The sequence below is a fragment of the Centropristis striata genome, chromosome 3 (assembly GCF_030273125.1).
Source record: "Centropristis striata isolate RG_2023a ecotype Rhode Island chromosome 3, C.striata_1.0, whole genome shotgun sequence".
Taxonomy (NCBI): domain Eukaryota; kingdom Metazoa; phylum Chordata; class Actinopteri; order Perciformes; family Serranidae; genus Centropristis; species Centropristis striata.
Genome location: NC_081519.1, coordinates 14,609,019 through 14,628,336, shown reverse-complemented (window position 1 = coordinate 14,628,336; position 19,318 = coordinate 14,609,019). Strand labels below are relative to the sequence as shown.

At 36.4% G+C, this 19,318-nt stretch overlaps 2 protein-coding genes across 2 annotated transcripts in view; one reads left to right on the top strand and one right to left on the bottom strand.

Annotated features, from left to right (window-relative positions):
- Positions 1 to 923: 923 nt before the first annotated feature.
- On the bottom strand, positions 924 to 8,899 carry LOC131969060 (protein unc-119 homolog B-like). Its single transcript, XM_059330188.1, has 5 exons — positions 8,461 to 8,899; positions 6,306 to 6,419; positions 5,480 to 5,579; positions 5,140 to 5,312; positions 924 to 2,266 (listed from the first exon to the last, which is right to left on the bottom strand). The coding sequence occupies exons 1-5, from the start codon at positions 8,693 to 8,695 to the stop codon at positions 2,154 to 2,156; spliced, it is 735 nt and encodes a 244-aa protein (XP_059186171.1). The 5' UTR covers positions 8,696 to 8,899; the 3' UTR covers positions 924 to 2,153.
- Positions 8,900 to 16,390: 7,491 nt separating this feature from the next.
- Positions 16,391 to 19,318, top strand: part of tnks1bp1 (tankyrase 1 binding protein 1) — a 31,619-nt gene continuing 28,691 nt past the window's right edge. The window contains exon 1 of the mRNA XM_059328829.1: positions 16,391 to 16,592. The gene's annotated coding sequence lies outside the window, so the exon portion shown is untranslated. The remainder of the gene's footprint in view (positions 16,593 to 19,318) is intronic.

The window sequence follows — 19,318 nt, the reverse complement described above, 5'->3', positions numbered from 1 at the left end:
TTTTAGCGTATGTGTGTGTGTGGGCAGCTGTGCAGTGACAGAGTGAAGGGAGGAGAGAGCAGAGGGGGTCCATTTGTGGGTCTTTGTGTGGCTCAGATTGTCCTCTTCTCTGGGAAAGTGGAAACTCAACACTCCTCTCCAGAGGTCTGGTTACCAGGTGAGAGAGGAGGAAAGAAAAGGAAAAAACAGAGCGGGAGAGTGAGGGAGGGAGAGCTGCATAGGTGTGGAGAGAGAAACCGAAAAGGGGAGGCGAGGGAGAAAAAGACCATGAGATTTTGGGCATGAGAGCTGGAAACTGAGAGAGGCCGAGAGAGATCAAGAGATGAACACAGTGATAGGAAGAAACAGCCTGAGAAAGAATAAACACAGAGCGGCTCAGATTTTGGTTTAAATCCCACAAGACTCCAAAAATGGATGATCAAAGGGTTACAATCCTGAACAAATTTCAGAATGTATTGCATGTTATGCTAGCTCATCATATGTGGCCTGTAGATAAAGTAATGATGTGGAATTAAAGATATAATCAATGTTATGTCCCCTCTGCAGTGAACCCACAGCCATAGACCAATATAATCATGACCTCATCTGAAGTTCAAAGCAAATAAAAGATACGTCGACATATCACAGCAAAATAGTCTACTCTAAGCCACTGCTGTGATCTTATCCACAATCACACTAAACTGAACTCAGTGGCCCTTATTTATAACTTAGTTATAACATAACTCCTCCTAGTGGCCACTTTTGGGATCTTTTTTTTTTTTTTTTAAATCAGCTCAACTTCCTGCAACATCCTTCATTCCCCAGAAATGAAACATCACCAATCTTTTATCTGAAAATGTACATTTATTTTTCTTTTGTCACTTTTTACAAACTATATATATATATATATATTACAAACACCACCTTTAACCCTGAACACCAAAGTTTACAAAGTACAAAGATGAAGTATACTATCTAGCTAGAAAGACCACTCAATTTCCAGACATATTCCAACTTGATTTTTGTCTTAAGATGTGCGTGATAAAGAAATGATTAAAAAAATACAGCTAATTAAACTTTGATGTAAAATAAAAGAATATCTAATGTGGATCTAAAACTCCCAACCTTTCCTTTGGACCAAGTACACTACTTTATTATTATTTTTTCCACAGTATATCTGGTATTCAATATTCCCTTTATATATCCTTTTTTCTTAATATCATTACATGCATCATAATATGAGTATTTTAGTACTTGAAATTCCCTTTTTGACCATTGTACATCATATGAGGTTATTGTCTTTTTGTTTGTTTGCAATCAAAGTTGACAATTGCATTGTGATTAACTGTTACCTGATCTATTTTTTTTGTGGCTATCAACCAGAGAAAACTGTAAAACAAACAAAAAAAGCAGCAATCTCAGAGACCTTTGATCAACATCTTATACAGTACTTTCGTTGATGTGTGTCTGTATGTTTGTGTGTGAAAGGGAGAGAGGAGAGAGGAGAGGGAGGTGGGGAGGGGGATCACAGGAGTGACCATGTGTGTTTGACAGGAGTGTTTTTGTGGATGCGTTTGCTCGTTCTCCCCCGATATTGTCTGGAGTGGATTGTGGAGGCGGTAGCTCTGAGAACAGCTGCTTCTGACAAACACTGTGTAAACACTATGTGTGTCACTTGGGGATTGAGTGTGTGTGTGTGTGTGTGTGTGTGTGTGTGTGTGTGTGTATGTGTGTGTGTGCTGAGGGGGTGGTAGGACACTTTTAAAATTGCTAAGAGGAGACTAACCATCTCTCTAACAACCATTTGGTCTGTTTGAGACGTCACATGGCCACTAGAGTGATGAGTCCTCGTTTGGTTTCAAACAGAAGTGTTGCTAATTAAAAATAGATTAATTAACCTGTTTTTAACCTCTTTTTTAAACTGAAGCTTCATGTTGCTTTCTCTGAGCAGAGAGAACACGCATCCCTGAAAATGATCCCAGTGAATTCATCTTTACAAACATAAGAGGCAATTCAACCGTGTGTTTTTGAGCTTCATGTGCATGTATGAGTGAACATGTATGGTTAGCTATGTGCATGCATGCGTGAATATCGTATGTACGTACGTGTGTGTGTCTATAAATATGAGTATGCACATGTTTGAATGTGTGTTTTTGCATGCTAGCAGGCAGATATCACTGTCCTCCATTATAAGCATAGTCTGCCTTGTTGTGCATGACCAGTCTGTTCTCGACAAAATAGAAGCTGTCTGACCGGGTCTCGTAAGGACACTCCACCATCTGACGGACTGAAAAACAGACAGCATATTCATGTTATCCACTCCAATAAAGACATTTTTTTTAAAATATATAAGCAATTTAACACCAATTGTGTAAAAAATGTTAAATTACTAAGTCAGTATTATTGATTAAACATTTGAAATATCAAAATGATTTGCTTTGCTAAACATTGGGACCACCATAGCAAACAAGTAGCACTAATGTCCCTCTACAACAGGGGTGTCAAACTCAAATACACAATGGGCCAAAATTTAAAACTTGAATAAAATTTTGCTTTAACATTAAATATGGAACCAGCAACGCTTATAAACATACAATATATAACTAAATAGTGCAGACATGCAAAATCAAATTTCAAATAAAAAACACACCAATGTCATTAATTTATTAAATAAAAGTTAAATAAAAATCGTATGCCTCTATTCTATTTGCATCCTTCTGATTTAAATATCAAAATAAAGTTTTTTCAACAGGTTAATACATTTAAAAATAAAATAACAATAATAAATCTAGTATTAGCGGTAAATGCGCCGTATAATACCGGCAGGTCAGCTTTTATAGTACAATAATAATATAATAATTTGGTATTGCCTTGCGGGCCAAATAAAATTACACTGCGGGCCAAATTTGGCCCGCGGGCCAGAGTTTGACACCCCTGCTCTATAATAACAATAATATTACAAAATAACCAGTGGCAAAACCAAATAATATTGTATTAGCAATTAATAATGATATTTTTTTATTTTTATGTTAAAGCAATAATGACCAGAGTTTTTGTGTCTTAATTTGATACTAATATGCACATTATGTAAAATTTAAAGCATCATTAGTTACTGTCATCATTCCCCCCCGGTAATGGCCGTAACACAGATCACAAAAGGCCTCAGCAGATATATTTCAGAGTTTAACATTTTTAGGACAAAGTTCCCTCTTTCTGTTATAGAAGAGATACTCACTTGATTAGGTTATTGTCTGAAAAATGATGATACTAGTACCCTTAAAGTGATTCTGACACGACTAAAGTTCGTTTGATACCTCTTTTTTCCTACTTCAGTCAATAACCATCATGTACATAGAATCATTCAGTTGAATAATAGTCCACCCCCACTCCCCATCCAAATGATTTTTACACAAATACATTACATACTGAATTGCCAACTCCCTCAAATATACTTCACCACCCCACAGACTGTATGATTTGTAGCTGTTGGCCAATCACACGTCACATTAAATCAAAGAACACTTGCAGTGATTGGATGTGAACAAAAACATATAATAATATAATATCGTTTTATTCCACATCTTGGAACAAAAAGGATCAAATGCAGGTATCTGTTTGCCTGAAGGAGTTTTGATGCTACTTACTGGCTTATTTAGTCGATACTTTAAAGATATTGAGAACCAATATCCAGCCCTACATTCAATTTGGCGAGCTCAGACTGCTGAAGCCTCATATTCGCCTCAGTTGAACCTCAAAGGGAATTTTTACAATACTGTGGATTCTGATCCCCATGTTTTGCAGTGTAGTTGTGCTAGGAAGGGAGCTTTTGATGTACACATGGCATGTAGGTGGACCACTTTTTCTCATTAGTATGTAGCACATCGCTACAAAATCTAATGAAATAATTTACCCTAGAAATTTACTATTATTATTATCGTATGTTCTTGAAATGTACCCATTGTGACATTTGATACACTTAAGTAGACATTCGACACTGACATTATATTGTGTATACTTTGTTTTGATATGTCATAGTCTGTGTCTAATTTTTATTTATTTGCCTTTTATTATTATCTTTATTATTTGTGTATGTATGTTATTTGTCACTCTGAAAATTGACAATAAAAATATTTTGAAAAAAAAAAAAAAAAAAAAAAAGACAGTAGTGGTCAGCACACCCTCAGTTGGAGAAGCAGGCAGGAGCACTGACACTAGGCTAGGCATTGTACTGCTGCGGACAGTTAGTTTGTGTTACTGTGAGACTCTGCTGTTTTGGGGAGTTAGTTCGTTTTCATGAAAGTCACAAATAACATCAACAAATTTACTGATCAAGTAGGCCAGCCAATCAGTAGACTGATTGACAACTCCTGTGTTGTGCAAGATAAAATTTCTGTTTTTGTCAACGGAGTCTGGTGGCTTTGAAGAGAGAATAGATAATGGTTTCAGTTCCCTGTCAGAAGGCTCTAAATACAGCGCACACTGAACCTGATAGAGATTTTTTTAGGTGGCGAAATTACATTTTGCTGCTGCCCCCATCCACAGCAGTACATTGCTTAGCTTCACTGTCAGTACTGCTGTCTGCTGCTCCAAAGAGGAGGCGTGCTGACCACCAATTGATAAGTTCTCTCATACAATACACTTCAGAAAATCTGAACTATCCCTTTCAAGAAATAGCATTAGTAAGAACTGCTGATCTGTTCTTTTGGTGTTTATATAGGACACAGATCATATGAAACAAAATTCTGATTGCAATGCATCACAAAACCTACATCACTATAACAAACATAACATGCTCCCCGCCTCTGGAACTCACTACCACCCCAACTCAGGAACATTGACTCACTCCCCCATTTCAAATCACTACTCAAAACATATCTGTTTAAAACTGCCTATTCCCTTTGATGACTTTTACCCTGTCCAATATGTCAATATGTCTATTGTATTGTATTGTATTGCATTTTATATTGTATTTTATTGCTGTTGCTATTGCTCTTTTCTATCCTTTTGTACGGTGTCCTTGAGTGCCAAGAAAGGCGCCTCCAAATAAAATGTATTATTATTATTATTATTATTATTAACATGAAATATTCTATTGAAAACAACTGTATTTATGGAGTTTTTAGAATGAATTCATAATGTTGTTACGAGAAGATGACTCACCCAGGCTCTCAGACAGCTGAGGGAACTCGTAGATGTGCTCACAGGTGTTGCGGCTGTTTGGGATACAGAAGCCAAAGTCAAAGTCGAAGCTCTTCAGCAGGTGATCGCGGAAGTAGTGCCTCTCGATCATGCGGAAATTGTTTAAAGGTCGATTTCCAACTGTAAATTCCACCCTGATAAAATGATACAGAGGGAGGAGATACTGAGGTATAATGTTATTCTAGTCATACTGCTCTGGTTCAAAAGAATGTCAGCGACAATTGTTTCCATTGTTTGTGTTGAACAGGTTAATGTGTGTTTTTCTGAGGTGTGTGTTGATGAGGATGTGTGAGTCACTCACGTAGCTCCCACGGTCCTCAGTCGCAGGAAGGCTGGGGTGAATTGGTAGCGTACAAATCGGCCTGCGCTGGCGTCCACCTCTCTGTTCTCCTCGTCGTCCTCTGAGACCCACAAATGAGACGTATGAAATAATTCACTATAAGGACTATTTTTGATCCAAATAACCATGAATGTGCACCAGACAAGATGCTTAGAAACATTCCAGATAATAACAAGAACAAAGGTACTTTTATGTACATTTTATGTAACTTTATACTTCTACTACATTTTACTTCTACTACTTCTACTACTCCACTACATTTTGAGTCAAATATTGTACTTTTTACTCCTCTACATTTAGCTGACAGCTTTAGTAACTTTTCAGGTCAAGATTTAAAATGAAAAACATGATACATTTTAAATTATTACCCATTTTTATAAATTAAACCACTTAAAAGTTTATTAGGTAGTTGAAATGAGCGGAGTGCAGTCATTTCACAGTGTGGTATTAGTACTTTTACTGAAGTAGAGGATCTGAATACTTCTTCCACCACTGTCCTTTTTACTTTTTTTGACTTTTTTCTTTTCTTTTTTCTTTCCTTTTTTTTTTATTTTTAAATATTTTTTTTATTTAATTTTTTTAATTTTTATTTAATTTTTTTTAATCGCAGGTTAACCGCTTTACTGGGCAGTTAGGCCGCGCGTGCGCAGAAGCGATTTAAAAAAAAAATTAATTAAAATTTAAAAAAATAAAATTCCAGATAATAACAAGAACAAGCTGTCAGTCAGTAGGGTCAGTACATTTAGTGCTTACATACTTCACAACAGCTGCATTAAATGCACATTACCTGTATGTGGGGGTTTGGCAATCTCAAACAGGACAGTGCCCGTCTCCAGGTCTCTGATCTTAAAGCGTACAAAGTCGATGTTATAAATATTGTCCTCAGGTTTACAGAGGTACCCTGCAACAATGGCAGACAGATGTCAGCAGTTAAAAACACTGACAGGATTTCCAAGCCACTGTAGTGCATGTGTCAACCCTTTAAGCACATACAGACTGCTTTGACAGGCAGAAAGATAACATGCAAAACACTTTAACACCCAGGTGACAGTCTTGCTGGTATTCAGACACACACATCTTTGCATACGTACATATACAGTACAGGCCAAAAGTTTGGACACACCCATCTCATTAAATGCATTTTTCTTTATTTTCATGACTATTTACATTGTAGATTCTCACTGAATGCATCAAAACTATGAATAAACACATATGGAATTATGTACTTAACAAAAAAAGTGTGAAATAACTGAAAACATGTCTCGTATTTTAGATTCCTCAAAGTAACCACCCTTTGCTTACTAGAATATAAGACATGTTTTCAGTTATTTCACACTTTTTTGTTAAGTACATAATTCCACATGTGTTCATTAATAGTTTTGATGAATTTACAATATCAATAGTCATGAAAATAAAGGAAACACATTGAATGAGAAGGTGTGTCCAAACTTTTGGCCTGTACTGTACATTACATGCGAACCATAAAATAAGATGTGAAGTTTTTATGATCACTGTGGTGCTACTGTGGAAAAACACAGATATGCAGGCAAATAAGAGCCTTGTCCCATACAAGGGAGATAAAGCGTTTAAGCGTTTTGTCTTCGAAAACATTGGATCATCTGCTGCTGGTTTATTGGAGGTTCCCAGCCACAGGCGAAGAAGATGGGATGGGTATGCACCATACTTCCTGTATATAATAGATATCAGGGAAGCCAGCTTGCAATATCTTCAATTGCAATAGCTTCAAATATTTTTAAAAGAGAGCCAAAATTGTCTCTTAACTTTAATTCTTTAGCTAGCTATGACTTTTCTGAAACAGGACTGAAACCTTTTTCTTTTACAATTATAATTCTGTAATTATTTTAAAATATATATTTTATGCAGTAGCCTATATAACTTTTTTTGTACTTTTATTATTCAGTGGTCAGTTTTCCCATAATGTTATGCATTCTATGTATTCTATTTTCTTTCTTAGTTTTACCATTTCTACTATAAAGGGGGTTTATTTTCCATTACCTATGTAATTTTGTGTCCGTTTTCCCCCCATTAATTCTCTATATGAATGAAAACACATTTCCATGACCATTTAAGCACTTCAAGATGCATGTCGTGTATGAAAGCTGCTATACCAGTATGGTTGATTAATTTTTTGCATCTGACATTATTAAAGATTTTGGTGTCATAAAATTATCTGTAAAATTAAAGTAACACCACAGAGCACCTTTAAGTCACAGACGCCTCCTATTATTAAATCCCTATTGAACACTGAGCTGCTTAAAAATAGAAACACTGTTTTTTCCATGCGTGAAAGATTGCCTCATACCAATTGTTTATTATGTCAGATGTGTAGATCCATAGAAAATTATACAAGAGATATAACGTACGTATACGTCATTTGCTCTAGTTCCATGTAATGTTGTAGATGAGGGATGGGCAACTTAAATGCTGGAGGGGCCACAATTTTTCATCGACACTACCACAGGGCCACATATAGGTCAGTGCACTTAACCAGATATGATGAAACTGCAATTTTAAATATGTTTACAGTGCAGTAACTTAATATATGTCATGCTCAAATGCATGTATAATAGTATAAATAGGAATACAAAAGGTTTGAAGCAAATAAAAAATAACCACTTACTGTGATTTCTCTTTTTTTCAGTGCAAGAACAGCAGACCAACATTAATTGCAAGAAGTAATTTTGTGCATTATTAAACTGCACTTTTAAGATTTCATGCTCAAATTCATTTAGTTGTACTGAGGACCACTTCAAGTGAGGGTGCGGGCCGTATGCGGCCCCCGGGCCTCCAGTTGCCCATCCCTGTTGTAGATTGTTGAGACTCGGTTACATTATGATCACATACTTAATTCAGCAGAGGAAGCACATTACGCATATTTTCACGTAAACCGACAACAAGAAGCATTAAACAGCGACTCAAACCTCGCGTAGCCACCCGCAGCCCGAGCACATCCTCCGGCGTGATGTGGCCAGTTTGTGTCCGCAGGTCTTCCTCCGTGACGGGCCTGCTGTCCACCTGGCTCCTCCGGGACTTGAGCCTCTTCAGAACCCCTCCGCCAGCCTTGCGCTCCCGCGGAGGAGCCGCAGCGGTGCTGTGCCCGCCGCCGGGGACGTTTTCAGCAACAGGCGCGTCGCTGCGGGCTTTGGCTCCGCTCATCGTTGACTCTTCTTGTGGCTTCCCTCTGTTTTTAACAGAGTGTCTCCTGCCTCCTCCTCTGATAAATGCTTGAAGAATAAGATGGCGTCGCAGCGTTAGATGTCGAGTGTGGAGAGAAGTGTCGGTGAACGGTCAAGCTCTTGTTTTTGTCAGCACATGCTGTACAGTTGCCATGACAACTCGTCCAAGAGCGAGCCAGAGGAGGATGTGACGTTCCTGTGAACGTCCACCAGGGGGCGCTGAGCACGAGCCCACCTGAAGAAAATACACTGAAAAAATTGGAGTGACATTTTCTTAAAAGAAAAGCTAGGCAAGTTTTTCCCCACAAAAAGTGTTTGTAATCTTTACTCAGGCTGTTTCTAAGTAATATTTACTTACTAGAACCACTTAAAAAATATAAAATAAAAAAAATACACAAGTAAATTGCAGATTCACTATCAACTAATTAAGTGAATATTACTTGGAATGAATGATTCAATTTACATACAAAACTGAGGACACATAATAACAAACAATCACTTAGTAATGCACTACATGAAAAACTGCTATTTTAAAGTAAAAGCACTGAATTTGTATTTCTTTGTATAGGTTTATATAGGTGAAATAATAATTCCAGGGCCAAAAAATAATTTTTTTGCTTCATTTCATATTTTATGTTAATTTTATGCATTTAATAACTTTGATCTTTATTATTATTATTATTATTATTATTATGCATTCCATGTTTTTTATTTTCATGCTTTCTTTATTTCTATATTTTAGTTACTGTTACTTACTATTTCAACTATCAAGTGGGTTTTATTTTCTATATTTATTTCCATTACTTACGGCATATATAATGGATTATTATTATAATCATTTGTTGTTGATATTTTTGAAAAAATGTATGCATTTGATTACTTTTATTTATTATAAGTGGGTTTTTTTTTTCCATTCTCTATTTATTTTGATTTGCATTTCTTATTGAAAAGCACTTTGGGCAGCATTTCTTGTTTGAAAGGTGCTATACAAAAGTTTATTATCATAATAAATTACTTGTAGCTGACATTTTTGATGAATTTGTTGTAAAAAAAAAAAATCTTATACTTGTAAAAATATCGACAAAGCACCTTTAAGTCACAGAAGCCTCCTATTATTGAATCTGCTTGAAAATAAAACACTGTTTTTTCCATGAGTTAAATAATAATAAAGTCTGATGAAGTCTGTCCAAATTGCCCAGATGTGTTATTACTAGTAGGCTAATACCAGTGGTGGAAAATAAGTACATTTACTCAAGTACTATACTCAAGTATAATTCTGATGTATTTTGAGGTAAATATTGTGGGCCATTTTTCCCTCAACTACATTTGTTTGATCTAAATCAACTAATAAATTAAGATGTATCAGTCAACTGTAGGTTAAGCTACCTAGCAGTATATAAAGTCATTAAAATAAGCTCCACCTTTACCTGCTGAAATATTAGAGTGATCAACATTTTAATGCATCAACAATTAGGCCACAAATATAAATATATTTTTTTAAAAAGTCAAAAAAGAGTAAAAAAAAAAAAAAGTAAAGAAGTAAAAAGGACAGTGGTGGAAGAAGTATTCAGATCCTCTACTTCAGTAAAAGTACTAATACCACACTGTGAAATGACTCCACTCCGCTCATTTTATCTACCTAATTAAAAATAAATAAATAAATAAATAAATAAGTGGTTTAATTTATAAAAATGGGTAATCATTTTAAATGTATCATGTTTTTCATTTTAAATCTTGACCTGAAAAGCAATTAAAGCTGTCAGCTAAATGTAGAGTAAAAAGTACAATATATGTATGAATTGTCACTAGCACTTATTGATGCACTAATTATTATTGCACTATACCTCGATTGTTTGCTTTTACTCTTCCTGTAAGTCGCTTTGGATAAAAGCGTCTGCTAAATGACTAAATGTAAATGTAAATGTAAATATGACAAAGCTTTTTCTATTTCTGAGCCCATGAAAAGTAGATTCTGGGTTCTCATGTAACACAAACTGTTACAAACATGATAGAATATGATGCAACTCAGTTTATAAAGTAGTTCATATTGGCTCAGCCTGATACAACTACAGCACATTACATACCAGGATAATATTTACCCAAAAACATCGTAAATAATAGTAAAACACTGATCTGAATACTTCATCCACACAGGGGTGAATTATTCTAAGAAGCTCTGCTATCTATGATTTGGTGAATGGCAGAGGTCAACCACTTCTGTGTGATGTTTGTCCTATTGCTTAGGGAACGCAAATTTAACGCAGTAAACGTCCAGATGTTATGCAAATAAAGGCTTGGAGCTGTTGGGTACTTCCTGCTGTTAAGCGGCAGCAGGTAACCTGAGCACTTTCCATCAAGCAATGAGAGCTGCATTTATACAACTCCTTTTAACTTTGTGTAAAGTAGCTTTTAGTCTCATTCAGAACCTGTTTATCCAGTATATTGAACAGGCATATCAGTCGCAGTCAAGTCAAGTTACAATAAGTTTACAGACTACTTCCGTTTTGAGTTTTCAAAATAAAATAGCCTACTGTCACACTCAACGTACAGCTCTACTCTCATTTCATGTAATGGTGAGTCCCCCATGCATTGAGTTCGATTTAGCTTGAGCATTACAGACAGATCTTGGTTTTGAAATTGATTGCTTGCCTTGGATTGGTCATAATACGTGCTGTTTCAGTCCTTGTCTTTTGGTCCAAGAGCCATTTCCATGCCCATTCTACAGATGGTATACTCCACTACAGTAACTCAGATGACAAGCACACTGCAAAAAAAGAAAAGTTGGGTGAACTCAAAATTTCAAGGCAACAAACTTCGATAAAATTTTAAGTTGGACAATTAAACTAAATATTTTAAGTTTTGTTTTTGAGTTTGCTCAACTCTGAATTTCTCTGGCATGATTGTAACGCTGCTATGAAATGTCAGCTAATGTTTTGACCACAATTTTGAGTTAGCATTGATACGCTAATGGCTACTCTTGTAGCTGTAACCATAGACATATATACATATGTATATGTATATATGTCTATGGCTGTAACAAGCAGCGCTGCTAGCATCCGTTAGCCGCTAGCATCAGTTAGCCGCTAGCTTTCGCTAATGACCGAATTTCACAAAAAATAAGAGTTAGCAGAACTGTTGTCCCTTGTTGTGAACCCCAACTTAAAGATATAACAACAACTCACCAACTTGTTTTTGAGCAGACAACTGGCTTCCTTTGTTGTGCTAACTTACATTATTGCCCTAAATGTCAATAATTTATATTTCCAAGTTTTACCAAATTAAATCACTGTTTTAGGCCAAAAAATACAAGTTGGCTTTTTTGCAGTGCATGAAAAGCATTTAAGATTCATACCTTATGTCATATGTAATAATTAATACTTCTTTGAAATGTACAACATCACAGTAAAGATGGTCACTTAATCATAATGATAACATACCTATAAATTAAATTGACCAGAAATGGCTAGGCCACTGAAAAAGTCCAGTTACTGGGTCCTCCCCAAATTTGCTTTACTCATATCAATGCATGTTCTTTCTCTTCTAAACACCTGACATAGCAAGCAAATTTACTTCAAAATCTGTTAATAGTAATGAGTACAAAAGACTAACCCTAATGTTACGTCCAATGACTAAACCCGGTCAGCAGACAATAACATAACAATCAGAAAATTAAACAAAGTCAAAAGTGATGTGAACAAATGATGCTTTATTTTACAATAACCAAACAAAGACACACTAAGGTGGGGGAGGATGGGACAAGTGATTGTGCCAAAAGAAAGTTGAAACAAATATAACAAAACAAGGCCTATCTAAACTAGCTGTGTAGTAAAACAAACAAACTAAAGGCCTACCTAATTTATCTAAAAAAAAGGCTTTCAAAACAATACAGGGGTGGCACAGCCAATAACTAGTGATGGTCCGCTGACACTTGAAGCTCCGACACATGCGCGGTAGCTCATGAAGCAAACGTCCCGAAGCACTGTGCCGAGGCGTGGTTTGGTCACGTGACTCGTGACGTTCGAAGCAGCAAAGTGCTTCGAACGTCACCGAATCACCAACAGTGAACCGCTACCTCGCTGATCCTCCACTAGAAAGAACTTCAGAACTGCTCACATACTGGGCAAACCACAAAAATGTATATCCCAATCTTTATAAAGTTGCTAAACATTTCTTATGCACCCCAGCTTCATCCGTGCCGTGTGAACAGGTTATTTCCAAGGCTGGGGAAATTGTATTGAAAAGAAGAAACCGCTTGAATCCCAAAACTGTGGAAAAACTGTTGTTTCTAAATAAAAATTCATAACAAGTGACACAAGCACAGTCACTGCCCTGTTTTTCAAGCACAATCTCTTTCCCCACCCATGAACCTCTTTACCAATGAACCCCAAAACATTATTTGCCAAATTCCATAATATAATCTCTATTTGCGCCAGCCCCATGTGAAAAGGGACCTCAGGCCAGATTCGAACCCGGGTCCGCCGCAGCACTCAACCTTAGAGATACGCGCTCTACCGGTGTGAGCCACCGGGACGCCTTATAAAACATCATTGTTGTTGTATTCAGTCGTGTAGTTGAAAACAAATGCATGAACCAATCAATGACATGTCTCGATTGCACTTCATTTTATTGGCCACTAGATGTCCTTCTGGAGCACTGTGTGTCATTGAAGCTTCGAGTAATGAACCATGTTTTGTATAAAGTGTCGAAGCTTCAACAAAGCCTCGATCAGCCATCACTACCAATAACCTATGTGATGCAAAATGTACAGGGTACCCCCAACTTACCTTGTCCCAACCTCACCACAACAAACAGCACTAACAAATCGAATTTTAAACATCCAAGCACACCAAAAACCAGTCTCAAAGTCAGAGATAACAAAAACAAGATGGCTGCTGGTGATCCTCTCAATGGTCCTATTTATCCTGAACACACCACCTCTGATTGGCCAGCTCAACAGGTGGAAATCAGCTTTCCAGGTGGATCCAATCAGCTGGTTAGCACCTGGGAATGACACAGAAAGGAGGGGGGAGGAGGAGAGGCAGAAACACACACAAACAGTCCTCTGGCACGTAACACCTAACCCTAACCCAAAATACCTTTTTGCATTCATTTTGAAACACCAAAACACATCAATTAGAAAACGATGGTTGGTTTATCATAAGTTGTACATATCATAGACACATGCCTTGCACATGTTTCTGTTTATCTTCTTAGCATACACAAATATATACAGTTCTACAAAGCTCAGAGTACAGATCAGTACTGAATACTGAAGATTGAATATGAAAAGCATATGTGGATTTAAAAGTGATGTCCACATTCATGCATGTGAACACATTACTTATTACAGTTAATGACTCATTTTACAGCACAACTTCACTTACACTCATTAAAGTCTATACTAGACCTGCACAGATTCATTGAACTAACACAGATCAGCAGCTGTCTGAACAACCACAGATGATTGTCAAGACTCTATCCCTGCTGACTGTAACATTATATTTAACCAGGAAAGTGTTATTGAGATTAAAAATCTCTTTTACAAAAGAGTCCTGGCCAAGACAGGCAGCAGCACAGTTAGTTACAGACAATCATTTAAAAACAACAGAGAACATAAAAATAGAGTCACAGTCAGAACATCATCAGACAAAGCATGTAGAGACAGAAGAGCCAGCTTCAACATCATGAAGTAAGGATTTAAACATGTTTAGAGAAACCAGCTCCTTAAGTTTTAGCGCATTTTGCAGCTGGTTCCATGAAAAAGGAGCAGCATAACTAAATGCCCTTTTCCCCAGTTCAGAACGGACTCTAGGCACAGTAAGTAAAAACAAGTCCTCAGAGCGGAGCTGATACTTTCCTGTGCTTTTCTGAATTACATAATAACATCAACTGTAACAGAACAGTTTTACTGTACAAACAAACTATAATATAATATCCACCACTGCACAGCAACAAGTTAAATACAGGTGATCGTCACTGTGGGTCCAACTTATTTATTAGAAGAACCAGCAGTATGGACCGATATTATGCTGCATAATGCACAATTTAAAGGTGATACTATTAACATCCTGTGATAATCAATCACATAAAACTCTAAACCATCTGAACGTTGTCCCTGTGTGTGAGCAGCGTCCTGCGTCACAGCTGCATGTTAGCAAAAGGTAGACAACATCAGATGACCTTTCACCTGATGCAGGTCATCATGTGCCCTCATCTAATTGATGGCAACCAGGTCAATTTATTCATAGCTAAAGTATCGTCACACTGTTAAAATAAGTCATTTTTTGTCAAAAAATTATTATTTTTTGCCTAAATCATCTCCTCATGACGCCGGCCACCTATGGTAAAATCCCCTACATCCTCAGTTGATCAGATCATGTGATTATACCCCTTTAGGATAATGGCCTATGTCAAGTGTGTGACTTAAGTGGATTTATTGTGCATAAGTCAAAATAAAATGTGTCTAAGGCAATTTTTTTAACATGTCTTTGTGACTTAAGCAAGATATGGCAACACTTTACTTTGAAGGTGTCTACATAAGAGTGACATGAGCGTGTCATAAACATGACATGGGATGTGTTATGAACATTAATGACACTTTGAAGTAACATTAATGCTCATGATATTTGTCATGTCATGTTATGTTTCTGACAGGCTTATTTATACAAGTTACATAATTTACACACAGTGTTATTACTATGCCAATAGGCAATAGCCATCCTTTGTTACATCATTTTTGGGTGAAATGATCAATAAATGTCATATGTTACCCCTTTGGTGAAGTTTTTTGTGTTTCTTGCAAAACTTGAAAAAAATGAGTCAGGCGATTATTTTAACAGTGACGTTATTCATAATAAGTAAATGTTCTTCTTGGCCAGGCTTTAACGAAAAAAGGAAAAAATAAATAAAATAAAACAAAATAAAACAAAAACAACAAAAAAATAAATTAAATTAAATTAAATTAAATTAAATTAAATTAAATTAAATTAAATTAAATTAAATTAAATTAAATTAAATAAGTGAGAGATAAAAGGACGTTTTGGACATCAAGGGCAGTGGTGGTTCTACACAGGGGCCTACAGGGGCCACTGCGCCTGTGAAGAAGCCCTTGGCCCCTGCTGTGGCCCCTGTGTCAAATTAATAATAAAATGATACATTTATAATGATGAATGACTGAACAATTCTTACCTATTTTTTGTTCAAAGAAAATCTCATTGTGTGTACATTGTATGATAGTCTAATTGTGCAATAAAAGCTTGTGTATATAAAAAACAGAATTCTCACTGTGCTGCACTTTCAAAATAAAAAAAAATAATTGTGCACAAAAATGAGAAATCTCATTGTCGTACAAAAATAATTGTTATAAGTTTTGTTTTGTTAGTAAGTCTCATTGTTTAAATCGATGTTTTTGTGTCTTCCAAATAAACTTCAATGAGATTAAAAAAAAAAAAAAAAAAAAGCTAAAATAAAGGTTTTGAATGCTTAAATATCATCTTTGGCGTTTTTTAATGTGCCCCTTTGATTAAACACTGGCCCCCACAGTAAAACTGGTCTAGAACCGCCACTGATCAAGGGGCAGAAGTTCAAGAACCCCCCCACCCGCTTTTATTTTGAAGAAGCCACTTCCTGTCTCACCGTACCTCTCGCTGTGTAACTGGACTCCCGGAGCAGCGTGGCTCGTCCTGAGGCGGGCGGAGGGAGTGTCTGCTGGGTGTTGGGAGCAGTCTGACGTCTTGTTAGTGTGAATGACTTAAAAAAAACACTCTGACAACAGCTCAGCAGGCGAGACGATCACGGAAAACTGGGGAACATTTTCTTTTGTAGCTTCTTCCCGCTTCCTCCTTTCCTCAACCTGTATGACTGCGTGAAGACCAAAGGTAATAAATTATACGCTGTACTGCAAATAAAACGTCCGTTAAACATCTCAACCTGTGGGAAAGTTCCTAAAGCTGGTGTTAAGAGCAGGTGCACAATCTTTCCGACTATTTTAATAGCTTTGTAACGTAAATATTTGAGCCAACTGACTGTGAGTATCCGCATACATGTATTATCACAAAATAGTCGTTAACAGGACTGACAGCTTAGCTTAAATAAAGTTACATTTATCTATCTCAGTTTTCTTTGTCCAGTTTCAGAGGACACACTGCTGGTTCAACGACTGGGAGTTCATTGTTGACGCGTTTATTAGTAACTTATTAACAACCTAGAAATAAAACATATGCACTGATGTACCGTTAATTACTCCGTTTAATGTGTGCTAAAAGTCGTAACATGGCGATGTTTTCCTCTCTGAGGAGTAGACTTATTCCAAGCTACGTGTTTAGCTTATCACAGCATCACTCAGAGAAGTAAATAACACGGTGGACATCAGCAAAGCGAAAGGGACGGAGTGTAGCAGCCACTAAAGGCAAACAAAGATAAAGCAACAAAAATCCCACAAGCTAAGTGCTGCTGCTGCAGAATGATTTTCACTGACTCCAAGAATTTGACCTAAATAAGCAACATAAAAATCATCCATCAGCTGCAGCTTACTCTGCCAGACTGTGTGTGTTTCTTAGGAATGCGTGTATTTAAAAGAAAAGAGGAGGAAAGCAGAAACAAACAGGATACAGCTTTAGGAGTCCAGTCTGATCCCATATTGCACAATATCATGCAAGCCCAGAGGTGCTGCTGTGTGTTTGAGCAATGCAGAAAGAAGATAATTACAAAACATGCAAAAATACCCCAGTGCACACTCTGACTCTTGCCTGTAATCAATTCAGCTGATCCAATCCAGCTGTAAACTGATAAAGGGAGAGTGACACAGCAAGCTTTTTGCTGACAAACACTAAGAGTGGCACATTATTAGGCTTTGGGGCGTGGAGTTACCGGTTTGTGCAAAAGTATTACAAGTCAAACCAGATAAGATACAATGGCCGAGGTATTTAGTGTAACACAGTTGGAAACATTACTGTTATCTCTTTTACACACTGTCTAAGTTTGGCCTTTCTTTTACTCGTGTGACAGTTTACACAGACGCGTTTTTATTGGTTAAGTTTCAGGTCACTGGGAGATTTGGTGTGAGTGTTTAGTTTCATATTGCTGATGTGTGTGATGAGTCATCAGGCCTGCTTCAGTCTCTCACAACATGTCTCCCACCAGCCTGCTTTGATTCTTATTTTAGTCGTTTTCATATTAGTTTTGGTTTGAACAGAAATCATTTTATTTCCACTGTAAAACCACAGTGTATTATCAAACTTCATGTCTGTAAATGTTATCATTCATATATTTCAGTTTATACATTTACTTTATAGTATGGTTATTATATAAGACATAATCAGGTTGTGTTAAATAAATCTGAGTAGCTTCACCTAATCACATGACAGCTGCTTTTCAGTGGTGGAAGAAGTATTCAGATCCCTTACTTAAGTAAAAGTTCTAATACCACACTGCAGAATTACTCCACTACAAGTAAAATTCCTGCATTCACAACCTACTTCAGTAAAAGTACAGAAGTATCAGCATTAAAATGTATTTAAAGTATCAAAAGTAAAAGTACTCGTTATGCAGACTGGCCCCACTCAGATAGTTATATATATATATATATAGAAGGGTCAAGTGTTAATGGATTATACTGTCTATGCACTTTATGTGTTTTTTATGCACACTGTTCATTGCACCTCATTTGTTTCATAGCACCAACATTTTTACATTTTTATACTGTATATTCATATTTATTCTGCACTGGAATTCTATTCTACTCCTTAATACATACTCCTTCTTTAGACACTTTATTTTTTATTGTATTTTATTGTATTTTTATATTTTATTGCTTGAAGTATGCCTAGGTTGTTCTTTTTATTTAATTGTGTTGTCATTGTCTCTGTGTGTAATGCTGCTGCTACGCTGTAATTTCCCAGCTTGGGATAAATAAAATCTATCTATCTATCTATCTATCTATCTATCTATCTATCTATCTATCTATCTATCTATTTTGAGACAATAAAATTTGTCCGTGCTTTAATTGTGTGACCTTTGTGGGTCCGAACTACCCCTTTAAAAAAACAAAGTCAGATTGTGGCAGCAGTAGACCAGCAATTCCTATGTTCTGTGTAAGTAAAGTAAAAAAATACTGTTTTTGCCAAAGGAGTCTGAAGAGAGCAACAGCATCAGTTTGGGCTGACTGACAGCAAGATAAAGCAAAACATATCCCAAATGTTGCAAACACTCAAAATGACATAGATTTTTTTTATTTAGCTGTTTAGCTGCTATCCACATCAGTACATTGCTCATCCTCTGTGTTGGTACTCCTCCCTGCTTCCCTAAACTGGTGATGTGTTAGATTGTATAAATTATATGTTGATTGTAATTCAATGATTGTACATATTGCTTTCTTTTATTGTTATTAGTTTTTCTTTTCTTTGAAAATGGATAACAGAATTATAATAATTTATTGTAAATATTGCTTTCCTTATTCTTGTTATCTTTTTTTCTGATGGTTGCTTTGGCAATATATACATTGTTGCGTCTTGCCAAAGCCAATTGAATTGAATAAAGCCAATTGAATTGAATAAAGCCAATTGAATTGAATTGATGTGCTAAAAATCTGAAACTGTCCCTTCAG